Source organism: Arachis hypogaea, chromosome 6, assembly GCF_003086295.3.
Source record: "Arachis hypogaea cultivar Tifrunner chromosome 6, arahy.Tifrunner.gnm2.J5K5, whole genome shotgun sequence".
Lineage (NCBI taxonomy): Eukaryota > Viridiplantae > Streptophyta > Magnoliopsida > Fabales > Fabaceae > Arachis > Arachis hypogaea.
In genome coordinates this window covers 109,151,057-109,168,152 of record NC_092041.1, presented here as the reverse complement: position 1 = coordinate 109,168,152, position 17,096 = coordinate 109,151,057, and the positions used below count along the sequence as shown (strand labels likewise).

General features: G+C 32.0%; 4 protein-coding genes across 7 annotated transcripts; 2 read left to right on the top strand and 2 right to left on the bottom strand.

Annotated features, from left to right (window-relative positions):
* The first annotated feature begins 953 nt into the window (after positions 1-953).
* On the top strand, positions 954-4,423 carry LOC112755589 (uncharacterized). Of its 4 annotated transcripts, none has more exons than XM_025803770.3 (4): positions 954-1,102; positions 1,334-1,547; positions 1,960-2,871; positions 3,365-4,423. In XM_025803770.3, the coding sequence occupies exons 2-4, from the start codon at positions 1,437-1,439 to the stop codon at positions 4,256-4,258; spliced, it is 1,917 nt and encodes a 638-aa protein (XP_025659555.1). In that variant the 5' UTR covers positions 954-1,102; positions 1,334-1,436; the 3' UTR covers positions 4,259-4,423. The 4 variants fall into 4 exon arrangements, with proteins under 4 accessions (XP_025659555.1, XP_072053699.1, XP_025659557.1 ...); XM_072197598.1 differs by having other exon boundaries at positions 991-1,102; positions 1,363-1,547; XM_025803772.3 differs by having other exon boundaries at positions 1,078-1,244; positions 1,363-1,547.
* Positions 4,424-4,834: 411 nt separating this feature from the next.
* LOC112755588 (rhomboid-like protein 11, chloroplastic) lies at positions 4,835-7,313 on the bottom strand. The gene is made up of 7 exons (XM_025803769.3): positions 6,920-7,313; positions 6,687-6,811; positions 6,186-6,271; positions 5,990-6,030; positions 5,744-5,910; positions 5,585-5,647; positions 4,835-5,274 (listed from the first exon to the last, which is right to left on the bottom strand). The coding sequence occupies exons 1-7, from the start codon at positions 7,134-7,136 to the stop codon at positions 5,113-5,115; spliced, it is 861 nt and encodes a 286-aa protein (XP_025659554.1). The 5' UTR covers positions 7,137-7,313; the 3' UTR covers positions 4,835-5,112.
* An 852-nt stretch (positions 7,314-8,165) lies between these two features.
* On the bottom strand, positions 8,166-8,507 carry LOC112757773 (protein DOWN-REGULATED IN DIF1 11-like). Its single transcript, XM_025806330.1, has one exon. It carries the CDS (start codon positions 8,505-8,507, stop codon positions 8,166-8,168), a length of 342 nt encoding a protein of 113 aa, XP_025662115.1.
* A 2,839-nt stretch (positions 8,508-11,346) lies between these two features.
* Positions 11,347-16,838, top strand: LOC112755587 (signal peptide peptidase). The gene is made up of 12 exons (XM_025803768.3): positions 11,347-11,607; positions 11,734-11,850; positions 12,373-12,488; positions 12,587-12,738; positions 12,833-12,918; positions 13,338-13,465; positions 13,788-13,838; positions 14,208-14,294; positions 14,407-14,476; positions 15,354-15,490; positions 15,980-16,057; positions 16,595-16,838. Exons 2-12 carry the CDS (start codon positions 11,811-11,813, stop codon positions 16,673-16,675), a joined length of 1,026 nt encoding a protein of 341 aa, XP_025659553.1. The 5' UTR covers positions 11,347-11,607; positions 11,734-11,810; the 3' UTR covers positions 16,676-16,838.
* Positions 16,839-17,096: the final 258 nt, after the last annotated feature.

The following is a 17,096-nucleotide window of genomic DNA, read 5'->3' as shown; positions in this document are numbered from 1 at the left end:
ACAACCATCGTCCTTTTAATATTTTTTCTGACTGCTCCACTTAAAGGGGTATCATCCACCTAACTCAACTAAGAAAACAAATAATTCCAACAGATGAATATTTGTCTACCAGTTGTGCCATACCTTTATAAGACATATATCCTCATCATCACGTAATCGATATCTAAACAAAAAAACATCAAATATTCTCAAAAACTAAACTCTAATCAAAATAACAAAAAAAGAAAAAAAAAACACAACATCTATGATATACTTTTTGTAAAACAAAATGTTATCTACTTCCGAATGATAACTGGAATAAATTTTTTCATTCTTTTTGTGTGTTGTTGGTCAATGAAATACAGTATTAAATTCTTTAATGCTGTCAAACTGTTGATTTTGAGTACTAAGTATGCAATCACTAGTTGAGCAACCTTAAATACGATAGAATATTTTCTATCATACACTATTTCATCATCATAATGAATAGATAAAAATGGAATTCCAAACATTGTAAAGACTAAATTAGAAAGGAGAGCAATATCAAAAAGAAGAATGAACTATTAGTATTGAGTTTCATCCTCAAATAATGCTATTTATGGAGGAATTGGGTGGAAGTTTGCTGAAAATACGGCGAATTCTATAAATAACTTAGAATTCGTCGGAGGTATGACGAATTTATTTCGAATGCCAAAAAAAATTGTATCCCAAAAATTAAACTTGGAATAATTTTTTTTCGAAAAATAAATATTTTTTTTAATAGTAGAAAAAAATCCAAAATTATAATTTGGTAGCCATCTTTTTTGTAGAGGGGCTTCGCCCCTGCCAAGAATTGCACAGAACTTAATGTGTAAACCGTAAAAAGTTACCGAAGTTAGTTAGTTAGTTGGCTCCATCTGTGGATTTTACAAAAAAAAATTTCTATTTTTTTTAAATATATATTTGTCTCCATTTTCAAAAGATTTTACTTCTATTTTTCCTTTTAGTTGATAAGAAGAATATCTTCTTTGATTTTCTTTCCATTGGATGTCATAACGCCACCTGTACTTTCAACTCTGCTACACCACTCTCATAAACCACTCTAATCTCTAATTTCGTGCCACTCTGCCTGCACATTCAGCGGGTAATAAAATCTAATATCCATTCTTTTCTTTTTTTTTTTTTTCATTCTTCTGTATTACGGTTTTAAACTTCATTTCAACTGTTCCTGTTTGTTAAAGAACCTTGGTTATGCGGAATGAGAAAGAGAGAGAGAGTAATTGATCGTAAGTTTCTTTAGAGAAAAAAAAAGGATATTCAGATTTCTTGCAATCTAATTTGACGTTCGATTTCTCAAATTTCATGAATTTTTCAGTTATGATCTTCTCTGAACTGAAATCGTAGGAGTGGCAACGGTTCTTGTTCTATAATGAAGTGATTCGAAATTCACATTGAGGAACAGCATTTAGAGGAGAATAATGAAGAAACCTGAAAACGATGATACAGTTTCTGCAACTGGCAGAAGAAATGATAATCAATCTGCAAATTCCAACATGAAGAAAGGATCGTTTCAATCAAATAGCGTCAAGGTACTAAGCTTAATTATGCAAATTGATTATCTTGAAGTGCTGTCATTTGAGTGCTTTTTGGAGTTTTGATTATGTTGTGGCTTAGTTGGATCTATATCAAAGAACCTTCAATATATATGGTTGATTGAGCCTTAGGTATGGAAAAATTTGGTGTCCGGAGAGGCATGCCAACTGAAGAGGATACCTATGGTTCCGACGAAGAAAATAGTTGCCTATCATTGCAAGATTCACATTTTGATTTCTAAGTTGTAACACTAGTTTTCTTTATAGATGGTAATTCTTTCTTGCTTTTGGAGATGTTTACTTGCTAGTAAGGATTTATGTTCTTATCGCTCAAAATCTAGTTTACATCCAGTTCATAAGAAGCTATTACTGATCAAAATTGATTATCTTTTGTCATATAATATGGTAGGGGAATCGTTCTGATGGCAAGACTCAAATGAATAACATTGTTAAGATTTTAAATTCCAGCAGCCAACCCAGCTGCGCGTTCTGCATTAATAAAAAAAGTTGCCGAGTGGTACGCTCGAAAACAAAGCTAATGAATTTTCTGATAGAGAGAGGAAAATCTCAGGAAGCTATTCCCATGTTTGAAAATCTGATTGTAGAAGGGCACCAACCATCTCTAGTAACGTACACGACCCTTTTAAATGCCTTGACCAATCAAAAGTGCTTCAAGCCTATACATTCTATCGTCTCACAAGTGGAAGCCAAACACATGAAGCCCGACCCGGTATTTTATAATGCACTTATAAATGCATTTGCTGAATCCGGTAACATGGATGATGCCATGAAAACTGTCCAAAAGATGAAAGAAAGTGGACTAAGACCAACCACTAGCACTTATAACACATTGATAAAAGGGTATGGTATTATAGGTAAGCCTGATGAATCGACGAAGTTGCTAGATCTGATGTTGGAAGATGCAAGGTTGAAACCAAATCTCAACACATATAACATGCTTATCAGAGCATGGTGTAAGCTGGAGAATATATCAGAGGCCTGGAATGTGATAAATAAGATGACTTGTTCGGGAATGCAACCAGATGTTGTTACTTTCAATACTATAGCAACAGCTTATGCTAACATAGGACAGACTGCTCAGGCCGAAGCGATGATTTTAGAGATGCAGAGGTATGGTTTGGAACCAAATGAGAGAACTTGCACAATCATCATAACCGGATACTGTAGACAAGGCAAAATAAAGGAAGCAATTAGGATTATGTATAAGATGAAGGATCTGGGCCTGCAGCCAAATCTTATTGAATTCAACTCCCTGATTAATGGCTTTGCGAGTGTGATGGATAGAGATGGTGTTGATGAGGTACGTTTGAACTTGTGGTTGTGGTCTGAAATTTCTTTCTTGACGAAAAATTGCTTTGAACCTGTCTATGATAAATGATACTCTAGACACATTCCGTATAGAACCAACTTGCATATTCTCTTGATGCTAGAAGACGATTAGCAATTGGCAATGATGTTTAAATTAAGCAATTGGGCGGGGTGGATCAAAGTTCTACATAAGGGAAAGATGAAACAACCTCTATAAGTTATTTTCTTTGTGCTGTGTACATCTAAGTTATTTTCTTCTAAAGAGAAATTAATAATTTGGATGTATTGGGCATCTGTATCTGAAACATTTTGTTCTGAATCAGTTGTTTGCCTTTAAGCAATTAAGATGTCTAACTAACTAATTCAGTTAACGAGGGAAGAATAATGAAGCTCTCACTTTTATTTTGCTTGGCATGGTGGATTGACTCTTAATTTCTTATACATATGCGTTCATCTTGTAACTCATTCTGAATATCCATTGACAGGTTTTAAAGTTGATGGAGGAATTTCATGTTCGGCCAGATGTGGTTACATATAGTACAGTAATGAATGTATGGAGCCAAGCTGGATTCTTAGAGAAATGCAAACAAGTTTACGATGACATGTTGAAATCTGGTATAAAACCAGATATACATGCTTATAGCATTCTTGCTAAAGCTTATGTTCGAGCGCAAGAAGCAGGAAAGGCAGAAGAACTGCTGAATGCGATGGTCGAATCAGGCATCCAACCAAATGTTGTTTTGTTAACAACTATCATAAGTGGATGGTGCAGTTCTAAAAGAATGGACAATGCTGTCAGAGTCTTTGACAAGATGCGTGAGTTCGGTATTTCGCCAAATCTTAAGACCTTTGAGACGCTTATCTCAGGATATGCTGAAGCAACACAGCCATGGAATGCAGAAGGAATGCTCCAAATAATGGAAGATTTTCACATTCCACCCAAGAAATCCACAATCATGCTTGTTGCCGATGCTTGGCGAGTGGCTGGATTAAGAGAAGAGGAAAATAGGTTGCTAAGTACCATAAAAAGACTGAAAACCAAGAAGATGCCGAATTCGACAGAGGAAGATGACAATATACCAGTTGAAAGCTTGGATAAAATTTACCAAAAGCCATTTACTAGTGTTCCCTTCTGTGGTCTCTTACAGAACCCATCTATAGGTTTCAATGATCACAAAGCTTCGGCTTTCGCGACTAGAAGGAACCGAAGGCTTCTTAGAGATGGTGAATTGGAGACTTCACTTCTCACAGCAAGGTTTAAGCGTCATTCTCAAATGTATAGATTGGGAGAAGGATTTTCCATCATGTGCCAAAAGCAGTTTCAATGTCAACATGGTACATACCAACTTGCAAATTCATGTACAGCAGTATTCTACTAAAACAATTGGTGAGGTTCAGGGTGAACATTTTTTTTTCTTTCTTCCTTTTTTTTTTAAATTTTCAATGTAATTACATTCTTACGCTCACGCAGCAAAAGTTGTGTTGTTAAACAAACTACTCCTTACATTTTTGTTAATCAAAATTGCTTGTTTTTCATTCTTCAACTTTAATTCTTTAGGTTCTACGAGTCAATTGCCATTTGATTCTCCCTTATCCAATATTAAGTGTGTGTGAGAGAGAGGAATGGGTACTGAGCAAAGATTTTCACTCCACTTTTTTTTTGTAATTTTTATTACACAATGTAAAGGAAATGATATACGGAGAAAAATTTTGCTACAGAAAATGAACATGTTTTGTTTTTTAAAAATGCAATTTTCTTTTATTAACCTAGGAAAAGAAATGCCCCTAGCAACAATTGTGAATTACTAAAAAGAATGTAAGAATGCAATGTTCAAGTTTTTGGCTCATTAGAATAACACACGGATGAATCAACATTCCATTTTATGTATGTAAGGGCGTTCGAATAAAGTATTCGTCAATTTCAAGGAATTTGAATTATAATGAAATTTAATTAATTAGTTCACCTGAATTCACTTTATTTTTATTTCATTTCGATAAAATAATTATGTTATGTTCCTTCATTTACAGCATTTCCGTTTGGATAATGATCTTATATTTTCTCCTAGGGCAGCTAGCACTAGACAACACTTTTACAATTTAATGCATTCCTGTTACATAGATGATCAATATCCCACAGCAACAGAAGTAGTAAACAAAACCTAGACTCTGACTTGAAATATTAGCTGAGCGAAGTCACATTTGTAGTTTGGCCAGTTTTGTTGTGCAAACTATATTATGGTTCTGAGGGATCAGCAGGGACTTTGCTTAGGAGCCAAACCAAGAGCACACCAACAAGAGCACCAGAAAGATGAGCAATATGATTGACATTCTGCAATGCGTAGCCTCCGCGAAAGGTTCCTGATAATGAAGTTGAAGCTTGGGCTGCTTCCATCACCTAAAACAGTCACAGATAACAGATCTATACTCAAACATGGATTAATTCATTAGCGAGAAATCTATGAGATACAACTTTTATTTTTTCAAAAAATTCAAATTCAAATGATCATTAAAGAACATGCAGGATATCATAGTACACTGGAAGCAGCTCTACAAATTATGATAATGGACACACATAGCCTCATGCAATAATTACTTGAATAGTATGTTCACTATATTAACATTTTGAGAGGATGAAAACAGTCTAAATCGATAACGATTTGCAGTTATTTTACACAATAAGAGGGGGAAAATATGTCCATGCTCACCTTCTCTATTACAAACTGACCCAAAATTAGAACTTCAAGGATCTTCCTCCAATCCCAGGACATCTACATCCAGATATAAGTTATAATAAATGTAAGAACATGAAAGGATGATTAGAGACTAACAAATGAACAAATAAATTGGAATACAATTCCAGGTACCTTTACAAGGACGCTGATAGTAAACAACCCGAAAACAGCACCAGAAGCTCCAACAGAAACTGTATTTCTTGGTAAAACCAACCATGAAACAAGGTTTGCTCCAACACCAGTAAGAATGTAAGAAAGCCACAAAGCAAAGTTCCCTTCCTCTTCTTCAACAAGTTTTCCTGTTGCAAGAACAATAAGATGAAAACTGCTCAAGCAGTCTTACAATTCACTTGATCAAAAGAAGAAAATCCACCTTACCGAAAATGTACAAGAAGAAAAGGTTGCTAGAAAGATGCTTCCTGTAAGAGTTAAAAACAGTAGTAAGATTGTAAAATGAGATAAATGACAAAGTAATACATCAGAATTAAAAAAAAAAAAAATACTATATCCTATGAAAATTTAACTACAAACAATTTTTTTCTTAAAAAAAAAAAAGAAATTAGAGAGGACTGACCAATTAGCATGGCAAAATGTTGCTGTGACAAATTGGTACCAAGCAGGCCAGTTGTGGTACAGGTACAGAGATTTGATGCCATTAACCTAGTTGAGATCATTCATATTAAACAATAGAAACTAATACAAATTATGAAGATGATATCAGCAACTGCATACATGCTTTCATTAACTTATTGAAGGATTATACTTATATATAATAATGCGATGGCTGCATATCTAGTGTGCTTACTAGGGAAAACAATAGTACCCATTTTTTTACAGGGACAAAATTGGGAGTTAACTAAAAAATAACTTTACACCTTGATCTAACAATGCCGAACTCAGCATTCTGGACAAAGCTAATTATAAGTTGAATCTGAATTCATGAATTCCACTTTTTTTTTTCAAAATAATTCCTCCAAAAAGTAAACTTTTCTACTTAATTCTATCAAATTTAAAGCAATTTTCCTATAAGAGTATAAGTTAAACCAAACAGAAACTAAGACAAAACGAGGCAGACCTGAAATAAATGGTCAGCAACGAATATGCCAATGTTGAGTAGTATGATCCAGAATATTCCATTGACTCGCTTCTCGGGTTTCTTGATTGGCTCCGGTTTCCCAATCTCAAGCTGCGAAATCATGTCTAGAACAAGAGAGTATATTTCAAGTTTTAAAAAATGTTGCAGCACAAGTGTTTGAGAAAATGCCCCAAAGGGAAGTTAAGAGTAAAAAACAGCAAGAAAGGGTATACCTGATTTTTGCGTGGTGCATGGTGTCCGAAAACGGGAAGGGAGGATGTGAGTGAGAGTAGGAGGGTGGGAAGGAGAGAGACGAAGAGGTGTGAGAGTGAGAGAGGGTTTGGCGTTGAAGGCGGGAAAGGGAGGAAGAGAGAAGAAGGATATGGTGTGTGTGAATCTGCGTGAGTGTAACTTCAAAGGCTCAAGTGCAGTTGCAGAGGCTTGAGACATTTGCTTTTCTGCTCTGCTTGCGCTTTCAAATCAAACTTGTTTTCTGCGCATAACAAAATTAACAAAGCGGTTTATAACTGTTCTTTCCATATTGATTTTTTGAGACAATACGGTATACAACCAACCAGATGCAGTCAACTAATAAATTTGTTTTTTAGAAATTTTGTTTGAAAGAATATAAATTTAAATTATCACGAGAAATATATAAATTTTAAATTAAAAAAAAAAAACTGATACTAAATAATAATAAATATCTAAAATTATTATAAAATTATTTTAAAAATTTATTTTAGAAGAGTTGACGGTGGAGAACCAGCAGTTGCTGGTGGCGGAAGAGGACGTGTGGCCAGCTGCCGGTGGCGGGAGCAGGCATAGGGGTCTTTGACGTCAGTGAAACATACGTAAAGGGAAAGGATTTTGTAGTTATTTTATTTTTTTATTGTAAATAAGAGTGAATGTGGGATTAAGATTACTCTTAATTTATGATTTTTTTTTTTCTACTTATTGGGCTTCTTTTGCAGGTTATACACTAGTTGGTTGCAGTTGACTAATATCCTAATTAAATTACCTAAGGAGATTGTTTTGTTTTCATCTAAAACCACATTATCTTAAAAAATTAAATAGTTGATTTGATACTCTTCACCCAAGCAAAGCCAATATTATTTTGTTTCGTTAAATGTGTGATCCTTTCAAAAATGAATGAGTCAAGTTTGATATATATATATATTTTTTAATAACAAGCGAAAATTCAAAAACAAAATTACATACAAACTGTTTTAGAGAAAAATATTCCTAAAAAATTTACTGTAAAAAGAAAATCATAAACAATTAAATAAAAAATTTAGATGTGGTTAACTTTAATTAATTCATTTGCACAATTATTTCTGAACATGTGACTAAGTGTTATGTTTCACTTAGTTAACAAAGTTTGGAAAGTTGTTACAAGCGAAAAAATGCATATAACCTTTTATTCACATAGAATATTTCATTATTTTATTTACAATATATATGTTATTGAGTTGAAATCAACTAGTGTGTAGCACAAGCATTCCAAACATTTTTACTCCTCTGCAGAATTTCGTCCTTTTTGGGCATGAGGTTTGGAAGTGTGGCAACATATTTGGACATGTCGTCATAACACTGCTTTCCCACAACATTTACAAGGTTGGAACAACACTTTACAGTAACTGTTTGATTGCCATAAACTACACTCGAATGAATCTCGTCGCGACAGTCTTGCGCTACTTTTTGTGAACAGCGGCTCAAATAGGTTTCGTACATTGCAAGTGGTGATGGCGCCAAATTAGATGCACTTGAAATGTGGAATGAAACTACGATGAACAATACACAAATGTTAAGGAGTGTTGCCATGGTTCAATGCTCGATTATCAATGCCTCTTGTTATGTCAAATTCTTTGTTGATCATGATGATTTGTAAAGCCGGCTTTATAAGGGACGAACATATAACTCTCTTATTGACATGATTTAGTTCAATTAATTATTTAATTATGACACGAAAACTTACAAATGAATATGAGTTTTCCATAACTTATGTTTGTTTCAACAATATTTTAAACAAAAAAAAAAAAACTAACTAATACATGGTTAAATCATCTTCTTTCCAGAAACGAAACTAAAAAAACTTAGAAAATATTTGGAGTTCAATTAAACGCAAATTTAACTCAACCTTCCTTCGCAAGACTTAATTACTAAACCGTTATGATTATTAATGTTCTTTTGATAACCCTTGTGTTCGGGTTTTGTTTTTCTTTCTGTTTATTTATTGTTCCACTTTAGTGTGTTGAATTTTTTTTTATTTCAAAAAATTTAATATTGTTTTGTTTGTCATGTAGAATGAATTTTCGCTACTACACTTTTGTTATTGTAAACAAATATGTTGATTGGTGCATTGAGAATATATTTTTTTGTTTGGCTGGTACTTTAATTGGTTATCTAACGAAATTATTTTATCTGAAACCACATTAATTATCTTAAAAAATTAAATAGCCGTTACTCTTCACCAAAGCATAGCCAATATTATTTGGTTTTGTTAAGAAATGTGTGCTCCTTTGAAATACGAGAATGAACATGAGTCAAGTTTGATATTCTTTTTTTTTTTAAACAACGGACAAAAATTCAGAATACAAAATTACATATAAATTGTTCTAGAGAAAGATATTTCTAAAAAGGTTACTCTAAAAACGCAATCATAAACAATTAAATAAGAAATTTAGGTGTGATTAACTTTAATTAATCCATTTGCACAACTATTTTTATTCGAGAACATGTGATTAAGTGTTATGTTTCACTCCTTAGTTAAATTGTGTAAATAGTTGATCCATTCGCTTTCGCTACCAGGTTGAATTTAGTTAGAATTTTAAACGTATCAACTAAGTTAAATGTCCGTCTAATTGATGTTAGTAAATAAGCTCGTACAACATATGTCATGCATATACTTGTATTTGACGAGAATTTTTATTCTTTTTCATAGCCATTTCAAATATAAATTGAATAGAGTAAAGTGATAGTTTAGTTTTGAGAAATATCGCATTAGACAAATTAGTCTTTTAATAGCACTTTATATTGTCCTTTAGGCTGCGTTTATTTACAAAGATAGGATACTGAGACAGAAACACTGAAATACAAAATCGTGTTCAACAGAGAAGACATAGTCAGAGACAATGTGTCGAGAGATACTAAATTAGTATATTTTGTGTTCATTCTGATAGGAAGGACACAGAGACACTAACAAGAGACACAACTTATTTTTTATTTTTTTTTATTATTCTTGTTAATTTTTTATAATTATATTTTTTATTGTTATATTTTTCATCTCAAAATTTTTGAATGAAAAAAATGAGAATAAATTAAATTTTTATAATTTGTTCTAGTTTATCACAAAATAGAATACTAGAATACAAAATTTTGTGTTTCTATCTATCAGTGTCTTGTTCTGTCTGTTATCAGTGTCTTGTCCTGTCCTATTCTTAGAAACAAAACAACCTTAAAAAACACAAACATTTTGTACGACTTGAAAATTTAACAGTATTTACAAAAAGACCACAGGTGTTCGAAAAAAGTTAATTTCAAGAACTAATTTAATATTTTAATTATTCAGAAATTAATTTGTCTAATGCAATAGTTTTTTAGGGACTAAATTATCACTTTATTCTTGAATAAAATATCAATAGTAATATTAAAAATGGTCAACATTAGTAATTATGATATTAGTAGCAGAGAATAGATAAATTGGCATTTGCAAATAGTTGCATATTATATAAATATATGTATGCTTAACGCATGTTTGTATTCTATATTTTTTAAAATTTGGTGATAAAGGTTTTTATTTGGAGAATATTTTGGGTAAAGAAGAAAATTGAATACAAAATAAAGATTCTCACTAAATTAATAAAAATATGTATATAATTTTTTTATTGATCTTATTCTGATAAAAAGAATCATTTTTTTAGTTAAAAATACTATTGATCGTAATATTATTCGGTGTTTTATGAGGTACTTATATCTTTATTTATGTTTCACTTTCGTGAATCATTAATCAAATTTTATTTTTTTATTCGGACTAAATAAGTAAATATTAACATAATTATCATAATCGAATCAATAAGACTATTAAATTAATAGGTTATTGAATTATTACTGCAATTGATGGGTCATAGATTGAACCAATTAATCAAGCCATAATTAAATAATTATATAAAATTTAATTTAATTTATTTCTTTTCATAATAAATATTTTTTTTGTTTTATTTATATTTAATTAATTATTATTTTTAAATTTTAATAACTCATCAATTAGTTTATATTTATTATATTTTTTAAATATTTATAAATTATATTTATTATACTTTTTAAGTATTTATAGAAAAAAATAAAAATAACAATCATTGAGATAAAAATATGATTTAATTTTATTTACATAATACATGTAATAGAAAAAACATGCATAAAAAATATAATATTTTTTAATTTAATCAAATTTAACAGAATTTGATGAATAAAATTAAACTAATTTTAAATATATTTAATTATATTTTATTAGATTTAATTAAATTTGACCAAATTAAAAGTATTTAATCAATTTTAATGATGATTTAATCTGAATTAATGATTGAGCGACAAGTTTCAACTTTCAACGGCTACAGGGTAAACTAAAATCTAAAAAGGGTAATATTGACTGACGTGGCAATTTGAAGGCATTTGATTGGCTTACACACCTCTACCTACGCGGAGGAGAAGCTAAATCCGCTTTCATCCTCGTAACCGCGTGATCTACAATTTAATTAGATGTTTTAGAAATTAAAACAAATCAATATCAAAATATTAAAACGACCTAAAATTGAATCCATTGATTTCATTTTTGATAAAAACCATAGTCTTATTTTATTTTTTCGTTCCTGGCCTCTCCGATCTGCAAAGTCTGCGACTGTGCCTAGTGTTGTCGCTGCAAGAGGTTTCATTTCATTTCATTTCCGAGATCCTTTTTAAAAGATAATTTTGGGAAATTCATTTCTGAAATTGAACAATGATGAACTTCTCATTTCTGAATTCTGAAGTTCTCGTCGTTTTGTGATCGCAGGGGGAGGCCCATATTCGGAAGATTATACTTCAGAGGATCTATTTTTTTTTTCTACTTGTAAGGTAGATTTTTGGAACATGAAAAGCACCGAGAAAATTGCCAATTTGGCTTTAGCAGGTTAGTGGAAAGTTTCTCTTCAATGTTACTAATTGATCGTTTCTTTTTTTTTTTTAATAATTTTGCTTTGTTAATTTTTGTTTTGGAAGTAAACTTTCTGAGTAAATTGGAAATGGGTGAAAATGAAGACTAGTCTTTGGTTTCCCTGAAATTACCTTTAAGAATTCTAGGATAATTCAGTTGATGTTTATCTCTCCTCCTGCTACTGATTAACATAGATGGCTTGGAATGTAAATTCACTAAGCTGTAGGGTTGAATGAGTGATAAAGTGATTGTGGTTTAGAATTCTTAATAGGTTCTTGAATTCAGATGGTTGTGCTATTATCCATTTGGATTGTCCATGAGAGGACTTAAAATCAAGATATGTGTAGGCCTTTCAAGTTCCTTTCTCTCCAATTTTACATGCATAGGGAGCCAAAAAGCGCTTCTCTTTTTCTTTTCTCTTTTTTTCATTTTGTTTTTTGCTTTTTTTTTTTTGAGATAATTTTTTGTTAATTAGTTAGTTTCTATCTTTTGTGGCAGGTTTAACCTTTGCACCTCTTGTAATTAAAGTAGAACCAAATGTAAATGTTATCTTGACTGCTTGCCTCACTGTGTTTGTGGGATGTTATCGTTCCGTCAAACCAACTCCGCCTTCTGTGAGTAGTACCTTTCATGCTCAGTTACTTCATATGTTGCTCTTTGTTCATCTTGAGAACTGACTTCTCTGAAATGTGGCATGTGTATAATAATGCAGGAAACAATGTCTAATGAACATGCCATGCGTTTTCCCTTTGTTGGGAGTGCAATGTTGCTATCACTTTTCTTACTCTTCAAATTTCTATCAAAGGACTTGGTGAATGCTGTATTGACAGCCTACTTCATTTTACTTGGGATTATTGCGCTTTCGTATGTTCTTTACCTAGGGCCATTATGTCCCATGTAGATTCTTTCCCCTTCATATTTGCCATCTTTCAAACATTTATTCTTTCTCTTTTTACAGGGCGACCGTATTACCACTTATCAAACGGTATTTACCAAAGCACTGGAACGAGGACATCATTGTCTGGCGCTTCCCATATTTCCGTTGTATGTGAGACATGCTTGCCTCCTTCTTTCGCCCTACTCTCTCTGTGAACTCTGTAACTGGGGTATCAACCCTGAAGTTATATATAACCAGTCATCTTTTAGTCAGTGATGATATTCTTCAACTTGTTTCACTTGCTTCTGCTGACTACGGCAGCTAGTTTTGAGATGTACGTGTGAAGTATAACTTCCTGAGAATTTTTTCCTTGCCAAGTATACTTTCTTTTTCTTGTTTAGTTAATGACTATATTTGAAGCAAACACGTACATAAAAGTTATATGAACAAAATACCTACTGGGGACATTTATAGCGACAAAGTGTTTGTATTTTGCATTTTTTTGGCTGTTTGCATTTGGTCTAGTTGACAGTAACTTGCTTCCATCATGCAGAATGATATTTTTCATTATACCTTTCTTACACAGCTTTGGAGATTGAGTTTACAAAGTCACAGATAATTGCTGCAATCCCTGGAACTTTTTTCTGTGCTTGGTATGCTAGGCAGAAGCATTGGCTGGCAAATAATATATTGGGGCTTTCTTTTTGTATTCAGGTTTGATCCTTAATGTGTTGTTCCTTAAACTCATTCATTTTACTTACATTTCTCTTGCCTGAAAAAGGTATCTTTTAGAACTGTAAGGTTAGCATTCTTTGTTTCTCTTTATTGTTGTGCTTTTGTACATATTATGAGCAACTGAATTGCATGCAGCAAATAATAAATATATTCTTTCATATCATAAATGTTGAAAGTTTGATAATTATACTCTGAAGAGCAAGGGTTTAGAAACTAACTGATAATACCTCGTTTGTGTAAATCACATTTGAATTAGTAACTAGTGGAGTGACAACATTGGCTTAATCTTTAATCTTCGCAGGGAATTGAAATGCTTTCTCTTGGATCTTTCAAGACTGGTGCTATTCTCTTGGTAAGAATATTTTCTTCAATTATCTTCATTGTTAATGGTGTTTTTAGAACCGTTTTGTATTAATTTTAATTTTACTGAGTTTTAATTACCGTTTTCCCCACTGGATCACCTGTCATTTGTCTGCAACTAAATCAAGCTGCTCAAAATTGTGTTCTTCATTTGAGAAAATTTAGATAAGCTCTTTTTGTTCTGAAAGAAAAAAAAAGAAAACAAAGTTTTGGAGAAGCAATTCCTCATTTTTTAATATCTTGACTTTGTTGATTTCCAATCTTTTTTACCGAGACTAGTATTTAAACAAAGTTTCTACTACACTTTTATTTAGTGTTTCCTGTTAGTTGATGTGTGTATCTTTTCTATTCATGTGTGCAGACTGGACTATTTGTATATGACATTTTCTGGGTTTTCTTCACTCCAGTGATGGTTAGCGTTGCTAAATCATTTGATGCTCCAATAAAGGTTAAAGTCTTATCTAAGTGAATTGAGTTTATTTTCTCCTCCTTTATATGAAGTTAAATAATATACATTATACAATATCTTCCTAATATTGATCATTCCAATTATTTTTCAGCTTTTGTTCCCCACAGCAGATTCTGCCCGGCCATTTTCAATGCTTGGCCTTGGTGACATTGTCATCCCTGGTAGGTTGACTTGTTTATTGATGTATTTTCTTGCAAATGTATCCGGCTTTTTGTAGCAATAAGATTAGTGTAGAACTTCTTAATTTATATTTGGTATTGGATTCTGATATATTGTAGGAAAAGAGTTGTTCGTTAATGAGTGAGTAGGGAGGTTAAATTTTTAAGTGGCTCAACTTGAGGAATGTTAAAATGCAAGTTTTTAAAACAAAGGTAATGCATTTCACCACATTATCTGTCAATTTATAGGGACACAAAAGTGAGTTTCATGTGGAATGAGGAGGAATGGTTCCTCTCACCTTTGGCTTCATGAAACCTCAAAAGCTATTGGTAGAGCAACAAACAGCAACAAAATAAAATACCAAATGTTATCTCCCTAATTACACCTTATATAACAAAAAAGTTAAATGTAAATTCTTGTGGTAGTGTCATCCTCTACTAACCAGAACTTCTTAGATCTTCACCTAGTTTAAGTCTGTAAAATTCTCCTTTGAGATTATTCTGATCTTCAATTTTGTTTCACCTATGGTTAACCACATATTTAGTTAATGACTATTTTATAGAGGCTGTATGGTAGTTTCAATTCCATCCATGTTGCACTACTTGACCATTGTTCTCTATGTGACCATTTGAATAGGGAACTTTTCCTATCTCATTTCTGTTATGAAACATGTTTCATATTTTCTTATATGCTTCACATTGTGAAATTAGTCATGAAAAGATTATATCCTTTTTTTTATTGTATTCCCTGTATATACTGCAGAATTTTATGCGGTTTTCATCTTTCATATTTTCATACTTATGTGCATTTTGGGGTGAAGAGTCAGTGACTTCTAAGTCATAATTTTGTTATTTCATTTTTTTTATAAAATTCCCTCAGGTATCTTCATAGCATTGGCTTTGCGGTTTGATGTGTCTAGAGGAAAACAGCCTCAGTATTTCAAAAGCTCATTTTTAGGATATACTATTGGCTTGGTGCTTACAATTTTTGTGATGAATTGGTTTCAAGCTGCTCAGGTGACTGGATCTGAGTACTTATTTTTTCTTTTACTTCCCTCTTCTGTTCTTGGCTCTCACTCATGATGTCATGGTAGTTTAAGATGGAAAGTATTTGAAGATCATACTGACACATATGGCTGATCAACCATGTGAAAATATCATGTTTCTTTGACAATTTTGTGAATAATCTGATGAAATGTGCATCCGACTGACAAAATTAAGGCCATGTAGTGTGCTGGGCCAGCCTGCAGTTTGAAAACACCTACAAAATTAAGTACTAAAGTTGCAAAGTTCCTCCCGTTTGCATGTTTACTCAAATATCATTAAAATATTCATCCATTATAAATGAACTTTGAAGTCTTAGTACATTTAGTAGAAAAGAGTACTATTGAAATTAGCTTTTTTAGATTCAGGTGATATATATATATAGGAAATGCATTCTCTTCTAACATGGATTGATTGGATTCCCCCCTCCCCCCACCTTCTTTCCTTTTATCTTTGTTTCAGCCTGCTCTTTTATACATTGTACCTGCTGTAATTGGATCTTTGGCTGTTCATTGCTTATGGAATGCTGATGTTAAACAGGTTCGTTTGACTTACTAATTTTACCTTTGATCCGTTCATTGTTACGTTCTTGCTAATTTTTTATGAGGGCAGTACATACCCAATAGGGTACTTTGCAAAAACAAATTACTTGCAAGTTGCAACAGTGTAATGGCAATAAAAGTTTCAAGCATTTTCTTTTTGGAATAAAAATACCTAATGGTTCATTGATAGTGGATCAAAAGTTAAATTCTATTTTGAATATTAATTGAATGTTTGAAACCACTAGAAAGTGTGTGAGTTTTAATTTTGGTTTGAAACTATAACATTGTCTAGAGTAAGTAAGAAAATGTCTAATTATTGTGGTAACTAAATTTTCTTCTACGGTAAGGTTTTAACTGTTTTTCAAAAAAAAAAAACTGCATCATGTTACAAATGTAAATTGACCTAAAGTTTTCTGTTAATAACAATCCTTATGAACCGAGTTATAGTTTGAGGAAGACTAGCTAAATGTAAGTTTAACTAATTTAGACCTGTAGAATTTATGCATAACAACTTTTTGACTTTGTTTCAAATCAGTTATTGGAGTTTGACGAGTCGAAGATAGCCAACTCATCTCAAGAAGAGAGTGATCCCAAATCTAGCAAAAAGGTGGAATAAACTTGCATAACCTAACTCTTTGGAGTTGAAATATTGGAGTTGAAGAAGAAATAGTCATTTTCTAGGAGCCCCATTTACCTGTAATGCTAGCTTATTCAGCAGCATATATTTGTAAAAGATTTGTGATTGAGAAATATATCACTAATCCCATTTTTCAGCTCAAGCATTTTTCTATCACTTAACCGATTTTCTTTTATCTCCTTTCATTCTTTCTTATCGTTTTGTTGGTTCCAAATTCGTTTTCACTCAAGTTTACCCGAGTACACATAGTTTTGACAAGTTTGCAAAAGGAAGCCTTCTTTGTTCAATGACATTTTTAATTAGGATAAAATATATTTTTTATCCTTAAAATTTATTAAAAGTTTTAAAAATACTCATAAATTTTATTTTATTTTAATTTTGTCTAAAAATTTTTTGAATT

What these genes read in the sequence shown, in the direction of transcription:
- LOC112755589 (XM_025803770.3), top strand. Translation starts at nt 1,437, where the DNA reads ATGAAGAAACCTGAAAACGATGATACAGTTTCTGCAACTGGCAGAAGA. An exon ending in TTCAATCAAATAGCGTCAAG is followed by an intron (nt 1,548 to 1,959) that starts GTACTAAGCTTA and finishes ATAATATGGTAG; the next exon opens with GGGAATCGTTCTGATGGCAA. An exon ending in ATAGAGATGGTGTTGATGAG is followed by an intron (nt 2,872 to 3,364) that starts GTACGTTTGAAC and finishes ATCCATTGACAG; the next exon opens with GTTTTAAAGTTGATGGAGGA.
- LOC112755588 (XM_025803769.3), bottom strand. Translation starts at nt 7,136, where the DNA reads ATGTCTCAAGCCTCTGCAACTGCACTTGAGCCTTTGAAGTTACACTCA. An exon ending in TTTCTTCTTGTACATTTTCG is followed by an intron (nt 5,911 to 5,989) that starts GTAAGGTGGATT and finishes TTCTTGCAACAG; the next exon opens with GAAAACTTGTTGAAGAAGAG. An exon ending in CTATCAGCGTCCTTGTAAAG is followed by an intron (nt 5,648 to 5,743) that starts GTACCTGGAATT and finishes ATCTGGATGTAG; the next exon opens with ATGTCCTGGGATTGGAGGAA.
- LOC112757773 (XM_025806330.1), bottom strand. Translation starts at nt 8,507, where the DNA reads ATGGCAACACTCCTTAACATTTGTGTATTGTTCATCGTAGTTTCATTC.
- LOC112755587 (XM_025803768.3), top strand. Translation starts at nt 11,811, where the DNA reads ATGAAAAGCACCGAGAAAATTGCCAATTTGGCTTTAGCAG. An exon ending in CTTGGGATTATTGCGCTTTC is followed by an intron (nt 12,739 to 12,832) that starts GTATGTTCTTTA and finishes CTCTTTTTACAG; the next exon opens with GGCGACCGTATTACCACTTA. An exon ending in GGCTTTCTTTTTGTATTCAG is followed by an intron (nt 13,466 to 13,787) that starts GTTTGATCCTTA and finishes TAATCTTCGCAG; the next exon opens with GGAATTGAAATGCTTTCTCT.